Source organism: Pieris rapae, chromosome 1, assembly GCF_905147795.1.
Source record: "Pieris rapae chromosome 1, ilPieRapa1.1, whole genome shotgun sequence".
NCBI classification, from domain to species: domain Eukaryota; kingdom Metazoa; phylum Arthropoda; class Insecta; order Lepidoptera; family Pieridae; genus Pieris; species Pieris rapae.
This window is the reverse complement of record NC_059509.1, coordinates 10,893,275-10,902,131: the sequence shown is the minus strand read 5'-3', so window position 1 is coordinate 10,902,131 and position 8,857 is coordinate 10,893,275. Positions and strand designations below refer to the sequence as shown.

At 32.2% G+C, this 8,857-nt stretch overlaps 1 protein-coding gene across 1 annotated transcript; it reads right to left on the bottom strand.

Moving 5' to 3' along the window:
* Positions 1–4,478: 4,478 nt before the first annotated feature.
* Positions 4,479–8,468, bottom strand: LOC110994278. Its single transcript, XM_022260825.2, has 3 exons — positions 6,155–8,468; positions 5,713–5,916; positions 4,479–5,330 (listed from the first exon to the last, which is right to left on the bottom strand). Exons 1-3 carry the CDS (start codon positions 8,273–8,275, stop codon positions 5,250–5,252), a joined length of 2,406 nt encoding a protein of 801 aa, XP_022116517.2. The 5' UTR covers positions 8,276–8,468; the 3' UTR covers positions 4,479–5,249.
* Positions 8,469–8,857: the final 389 nt, after the last annotated feature.

Below are 8,857 nucleotides of genomic sequence, written 5' to 3'. Positions count from 1 at the left end.
ATTTTTTGAAACTAAGCTAATCAATACGGATCTAGAGAGAAATTTTTAAATTTAGAACAAGAAATAATAATTTCAGTAAATTTTTTGTTCAAGAATTTATTATGCCTAGTGACATGCTTATGCTTAATGCGCCGGGGGTCGATGGTAAGGATCTCGGCGTAGAAATGAGTGTGTTGCCGGCCTTTTTAGAAATGTTACGCTCTTTTCTTAAAGGGCTTATACTTCAGTGGGCAGCTGGTTTAGGATTATGTATGTCGACTATGTATTTGCGTGTTGTTTCCACGACAATGCCAGTGAGTGCGCCTATTTCACCATGCCTCCTGCTGATAGAGGACAAATCTTTGTTTTTACATTATTTAATTATTATTAATTAGATAAGATCTCATGTAGAACGTGGTGTTATGTTTGTAGCTTCTTACAAACTTTGTGTAAAACGAAAAACTTGTCGATTAAAATGAGCGGAGAGTTTATTAGCCAGTTCTTCTCTTCCGTTCTACGCCCTTGATTTGGGAACTGGCAGTCAATGTTAAATTACAAGCATTTAATATGTATTTCTTTTTGACGTTCATATGTAATGTACCCTACATTGTGTTACTTAAATTATTAAATGATTTTGATTTGATGTTATTGGGTTTACATTTTGTTCTCACTGCATAAAAAAGTAGTTGGCGATTAAACAAATTAAACAGATTGGCAGAGGGTCTTTAGCCAGCTCTTCCCGTTCTTTTCTACAACCCTGCTTACAGTAAATAAGAATTTAGAGTTGTTTATTAATTATTAATTTGTATATGTCATTAGTTTGAATACAATATGTTACCACCGGTGCTTGCATACTGTCGATATTTAACTAAGAAAAATTCAATTCAATTGTTGCGATGTTGAAGAAGGCTAGCTGACATTTAAATAAACCCGCTGACTACGAACATTTTCCGCAAACGGGGTTAAATCGTTTTATTAATTGATTCAACAAAACCGTGGTCAGCAAAGAATAGATCAGAAACTGTGGACATCCGACCGCCCTCCATTTGCTTAGCTCGCGACATGGAACCAAATGAAAAAAAGTTGGTCACACAATCGCGCGAGCGTCGCCCACAATCTATTTGCGAAACAATTTCGCGAAATGCCACAATTTATTTAAAAATTACGCCCTTGTTTGTGTGGACAAATATTGACATGTTTGGTTTATGATAATGGCAACTCTGAGCATCAGGTAGACTGCGCACTGGCTAGCGACAGTATTATTTACCTGAACACATAATATTATTTAATATTTACCCTGCCAATGTTAACAATACAATATTTGTCAAGTATGCTCCTATTTAAAAGTTTATAATATTTACTTCATAAACGTATTTTTAATCAAAAGCAAATTTGGAGACCAAACAGAATCTGTCGGTTTACGTTGAAAGTGAAATCTTATCCTAATTTACAAATCAAAACGCAGTGTTTGCTAAAAGCAAGTAATAAAGTAGTGATTGTCTTAATGAATTTATTTGTTTTGAGTGGCTACATTGTTAGACTACGTCGAGTAAACTCCTCGATCGAACGTAAAGTCGAACCGCAAACAATATCATCATAGTATTTGTACTGAAACAACAAATTTGTAGCCAGCTTTAAATGCAAGCCCAACACACACTCACCGTGTGTACTGAGACAATATGTAGGCGACTCGGGCGCGATCTTAAGCAAGGCGACAAAATGAATCTCCTCCGCGACTGATACGGTCCAATTCAAACATAGTCAGCGCCATTTTGTTTTGACAAGCGGCTCCATAGTCGGACACTCCGAACTAATTTCAACTCAGATTTCAGGAGATTAAAACTGAAATTGGTTTATCGGAATCGCAGAGTAGAAACATTGGAAATTAAGGGTGGACCAGACACGATTCTGTTTGCAGTCTAACGTGGTCCCTGGACGAAGTTACAAATATTTGACGTGTCAATTTTGTGAATGTTGACCGAGAATTGCGGTAATATTCCCAACTCGGCCAGGCCGGTACGCGGCCGGTCTTTAATTAAATGACTAGAACAGTCAAATTGTTGACTCTCTTTTGTTAGAATTATTAACAGATATATTATTCAGTAATTATAAACCAATATATATTACCATTGGTTTGCAAGGTTTACTTTCGCGACTTCAGTTAGTATCTTAGACAAGTAAATATAGAGCCGTCTTTCATATCGCTACCTTGTATCCAAACTTAACTCATGACGTAGCGTTATTCTATCTGTAAGGCAATTAATCGGGTACGTAAATTATTATCAAGTCGATCTAAAAGCAGATATATTCAGCAATTTCGGAACAATAGCAAACAAACGATTGTTATAAAACGTAACAGCTTGTTAGGGTATATTGCTCGTTAACGCCGCTATTTATTTTCGAGTGGCAACATCGAAGAGTTCATAAACAAAAAAACACTTCGGCGACTGTTTTCATTGACAACAATGCAAAGTGCGCGTAGTGTTAAGAGAGAGGTTGAAGTAGGCACTCACTTTCGCGACATAGGTATCTAGTAGGGGTTCAGTACAGTATTTTCATTGTGTGCTTTTAATTTTGAGTGCGCGAACTAGCTAGCTCTCTCGGGACGAATGTTTGCGAGGGTAATATTTGCTTTTGCTGTATAATTCAGCCGCCCACCATATTTGCCAAAGAGCAATCATTTTAATATCGTCAGGCATCACATTAGGGCCCAGTCGGATACTCTTTGTTTTACGGATTACGTTTTTCAATTTTAATTAAGCTTTTGCGGGATGAATTAGAAACTTTTCCTTCCTTTTATAAACGTTTCTATAGTATGATGTGATGTTATTCTACAAATACATATATGATAATTATAATAATAAAGAAAGACTGTAATTCACAATATGGACAGTAGATTTAGCGATTTTCCCGACGAAACATAATCGTTACTTGTTGAAACGAACTATTTCTAGACTAGTTTAAAATTAAAACCGGTTAAATACTCTGATAACATTTAAAAAATCCTTATAGGAACTAAATCATACATTCTTGTACTTTCCCACCGTGAACGCCATTTGAGCCAATAAATGAATGATATTAAAATAGATTTTTTTCAGAGCGCTTGTATACTTAGTACTAAATATATTTCAATAAACTTTGGTGGAAAAAAATAAATAGGTACTTGGAGTTCTATCTATTTTAATGCGTAGGAGATGTCGCGGGTACCTTGCATATTTAGATAATTAAACTAAACACTTACAAACACAACGTAAAATATGCTTTAAACAAATACTCTCTTTTCATTATATACAAAAATAATTTCACACGTATGACATAAATTTCATTAAAAATTCCATCAGAATATTTCATGTATAATTTTAACTGACTTCAAAGAAGGGAGGTTATCTATTTGATCTGCGTGTATTTGTTCAGTACTTATGTATTATTTTAATTATCATATTGCAAAGAGAACATACAAAAGATGGCCCCTCCACCACTACCACCGCCCTCTGGGGACCACATGAACATGGAAAGACCAGGAAATCGATCGATTAGACATAAAGATTTCTCGGGAGAAATGGGGCCATCCATGGAATCTAGGAACAGATCCAAATACAAAAGGGAGGCTTTCACCCGAAAGGGGTCCATACTGCAGGAATTCGATAAGAAATAATGGAATTAACAATAGCATAGGCTAAGTGTATAATAACTGAACTTAAAAACGTCTGAATTGTAATTTTCATAGTATGGCATTGGAGTGGCTATATTATTTTTATTATGTATTATCACTCTATATACTTCCAAGAGAGCTACAATTCATAAGTGATCACTAATTTCTCGGAAAGTAAAAATATTTGCTTCAGAAATATTCCAACTGAGGGATCTGTCTGAGTCTCATACATATTTAAAACTGCAATTTACAGGCTTAATGCCGATAGCCTACTGTAAATACTACAAATGAAATGAACGAAAACCAAAACATATTATAGAACAAGACCCTAGTATTATAGAATATGACACATACATTGTACTTTAACCAAAAATATAATAATAAAGACAACCACAAAATATGGATCCTTAACTCTTGACGCATTCGAAAACGTTCATTATTATTAATGTCCAATTTTTCAGAGAACGTTAGTTAGCCTGGCCTGGAGCAGTACTTGCATTGCCATCTATATTTTTTTATGAAAAGTTTTGTGAAATTTATATTCGCGCCATCTAGTTTTAGTTACTACAACAAAATTAGTAATACTCTTTTCTCATATAAATATTAATCCCTTTAGCTCTAAACTAGAGACCTTTAACAGCGCTGATTTTTCCTTAAATACAAAAAACGATGCTGAAATTAATTGTTTAACAATTTCTTTATTTTTGTGAAACATTCTTTGATTTGAGAATTTGACTGTGGAAGGATTAATTTCTTGATTACTTTTAATACTAATTTGACGCTACAGATGGCGCTAATCGCGAGATTTATCCACAAGTTTTTCAGTAAATAAATACCACTGCTTACGAAATATATTTATTAAAATCCCAAGTTACATACCTTAATTCTCATAATAATTTCAATCATTTAAAACTTAAAACAAATGTTTGTCATGCAAATAAAATAGTTATAGCTATATACAAAAATCTTTATAAAAACTCACTCATCTGAAAAATATTATGTCTTAAATAACATTCACGAGTATACTTAATTATATTTAGAACTAAGAAAAATGTCAAATAAATAAATGACGTAGCATCTACTCCATAGTTTTTAACTATGGAGTAGATGCTACGCTATTAGCTTTTATCTAAAATAAAAATAATCCTAAATAAATTGCTAAAAAACCTAAATAAAATAAATCATTAAATGGCTATTCATATTATCCAATTAAATAATTTTGTGATTTTATAATTTGTCTGGGCCAACAGAGTATTTTCTTTGAGTTTATAATTGTATGAATTAAAAATGATACCCTGACGTCATGATAAAAATAATCGATTCCAGTTAAACTGCACTTATTTGTTATTGGTCCCTCGCTTAGTAAATTAGTTTAACTTAACCTAATTAATAATCCCATAATTTAAATAAAATCTATAGAACATTTTCTTAGATTGTTGGTTTAATATAGTAATAAGCTTCCAATATCTACGACATAATAATTATTATTAAATGTTTAATTGTTTGAGGATCATAGTATGTTTATAAATTGAAATGTCGTTTATAACAGCCAAACCATAATTCAATCCTTAGGGCTATATCTTTAATATAAAGCTTAAAATCTTATAGCTTATAATGACTATTCAACTATCAGATCGAATTCTTCAACATCTTCACACATTGAGTTGAATCCAGTAGCCCAGTTTTCCAATTCCTGCTCCTGTAAGAACATTTATTATTATTATATTTATAAAGTATTTTTAATTATATTTACATTTCAAATAAATCATATCATCTATGCAGGCCAAATATAAGCATGATTGCTTAGACAGATTGAATTTTCTTTTAAAATTAATAAGATATTGTTTATATGCAAAGAAAATGATTAATTCAGCTTGTTTAATAATCAAAAAACCGCATAATCAACCAAATACTTAACTGTAATATTCATCATAATAATAACAGTTAAGTTATTCATAATTGTTGTCAAAGCTTATGGTCAAAATACTTTCCCAGGCTTTACAGGCTTCCTGCTTTTAAAAATTTAATCACCTTTATAAGCATTTTGGTATTTTAAGTTGGTTAAAAAAAAAACTAATTACCTCTTTTTTTGATATTTTTTGCTTCTTTGTTAACTTTTTCTTATGCACCCTTTTCGGCTTAGTGCTAGGTAATTTGAATGATAAATCATCAAGATTATCTTCTTTGTCGGAGACCTGCTCGTCGTCATTAGAAACATCACTATCAGTGGCAGAATTCTGACGGAATGTCACTTTTTTTGCTTTTCCATAACTTTTTCGAGGTGGCTGAAATTATAAACATAAAATTTGAAATCTAACTACAATATTATACTTGAGATTTTTGGTTTCAACTGAAGCAATGGTTTATTATTTTTATTTATATCTTTTTAGTATGTGTAAAAATTATTCTGAATATGATATTTATACTTTGTTCTTGTACACGCAGTAGATTTAGTTTTACTATTAATTCTCACTAACTTTTATAAGGCTAACCTAATTACAAAATCTTATAAGCAAGTCATACCTGATGGTAATGATGAATAAGATCAATATCTTCAAATAAATGTACAGAATTTGAGTCTTCGTCTACAACATTCAAATTAGTTATTTCACCATTAACATGAAGAGTTTGCTTTTGAGGAAATAGTGGCGGCTCTAGCCCCAATTTAGGATCTTCAAAATCACTGTTTAAAGGATCTGAATTAAGTATTAGCTTAGATTTCACTGAAACTGGTATGATAGCCCTGGATGGTCCATTTACATTATTAATTTCCTGCAGAACCTTCTTTCGTGGTCTTAATGCTTGTCTCTTGTTTATTTTAAGCGGAGAAACATTCTCCTGATCTTCCTCAGTGTCGTCAAAACCAAAGAATGTCCCACACCTTGTAGAATTACATTTTTTTGGTGTTTTTGAATTATCTACATTCTCATCAATGACATCAACATGACCACAATTACTTTCTTTTGAATTATTCTTTGATGAACTTTTTGTTGGACTAACATTTATAGATTTATTAGAGATATCTTCAAACAATGAATTTGACTTTACTGGAGTCAACTTCATTTTCTTCTTAGCATTTCGTTCAGCAACTTCCTTTATAAATGAAATAATGCTTGTTTGTTTGAGGCTTGTTTCCTGTGGCAATGTGTCATTTATAGGTACAATGTTTGTATAAACATGCTTCTTTTTTGAGTCATTAAAGTTTATGTAAGAAGTTTCAACAGCTGGTGTCATGTTTGGCTTAACATAGGCATTAACTGGCCATTTAATTGGTAAGCTACCAAATTCTATTCTCCAAGGACTAGCATTGGGGTGTCTAATTGATGCATTCATACTACTACTGGCTACCGGATGATCATCAAAGAAACTTAAACTATCTCTCAGATTCAAAGGGTCCTTTTCATTTCCTGACACATTTTCTGCCACCACTTTGGGTACACTATGTTGTGGTGAATTCACAGGTGAATAGTCTAAAGTGTGATCAGCTTCTTGTAAGTCCATAGCAATATCTTCAATTCTTATAGAATTATAATTATTTGCACATGGGATACTATTATTAATCTCATTTACTTGTGTTTTTAAAATAGCATCATTTTTATTACTACCATCATTCACATTCATTGCAGCATGTGAGTTAAGTACTTGAACATCTCTATCACTTTGAGTCTTCATTGCCAAAGTATTCTTTAATGTAGCTAAAGCTTTAGCTAAATTTTTCTCATAAGCACCCTTGATGGCTGTTTTAGGTTTTGTCTGTCTTGGCTTAGCAAGACGTTTCTTCTTTTTTTTCTGAGGTGGTTCCTCATCTGGATCAAATGTAAACTCATATGGATCTTTCTTATCAGAATTTCTTTTTTGAGACTTTTTAATGTCATCGAATACTCTAAAAGAATTCAATGGAGTCTTTTTAGATTTACCAGACTGTATTTGTTTTAGAAAACACTTATCAATCTGTTGTTGCTTCTTGCCATTGTTATTTGTATCAGCTGCAGAAGCTCCTTTTTTCTTATTATTCAGTTTTAGTATGGGTTGGTTTCTAACATTGTTAAATACAGGACTGGGTGTTTTTACAAGTGAAATGTTTTTATTTTTTGCAGTTTTTTTACCAGTTTTATTTGCAACAGGAGTACTGGTACTCAGTGGTTGCAATGGAATATATTTTATAGGGCTAACTGAGTGACCTTCTAATTTTGGTGGTATTCTACAAACTCTTTTTGGACGTGATTTCAATATGCTATTTAGTAAGATTTTTGAGGTGGTTTTAAAAGGAGATTTTTGTTTGATATCTTTTTTAATAGGTAATTTTTTCTTAGTCTTTAACTTGACAGATTTTAAGGTAGGAGAAATTTGTTCATTTTTGCTGTTGCTTAGACTAACCAAAGCTTGGTTTTCAAGATATCTCGCTGGCAGTTTTCTTTTGCGTCGAGGCTTTTCTTGTACAGTCTCTTCAAGTTTGTATTTCTCAACATTCTTTAATGGGGACGAGTTGGCATTGTCATCCGAAGCAGAGTTTGTTTTATCAGATAGCACTTTTCTTTGAGACTTTCTTGTATTTTCTAACGCTTTATGATTAGCTCTATTTGTAAGCCCCAAATTTTCTTTAGATACTTTTAGTGTCTTACTTCCTCTGGTTTTAGGCGGCATAATTTAACGTCAAAAATAGTTCCATTCACTACAACAATAATGCAAGGATTGACTTAAATGAATTTCTGTGATAGTGTTAGCTTATCACGACATCGATGAAATATATAATTATTCACTATTTTAGATATCACCAAATATTTATCAACCACAAAAACTGAAAAGTTGAAAACAACAACCAACAAGTTTATAAAGACAATTTAGTGACAATTCACAATACATGCAGTGTTGCCAACTCGATATCTTAGATAGGTGCTAAATGACATCTCAAATAGTACTAGATTGATAAAAAATATCAAAAACAGTGCTATTTTTTTAAACATGACAAAAAAGAGATAAAATTGTTTAATTTTGGTTTAATATGATAATAATTGCTTGAATCAGCCAATAATTATAACAATTATTTCACACTACATCCAATCATTTTCACTATCATCTGTCTCTACTGCTGTTTCTGCTTCTCGTTGTACTGACGCTGAAGCCGCCGTGGAAGGAGAAGGTTGTTCGCCTTCGAACTTTTTCAATTTAAATGAGTACATATCTTTTTTGCTTATTTTTTTAAGAATATCTTGGGGAATTTGCGTT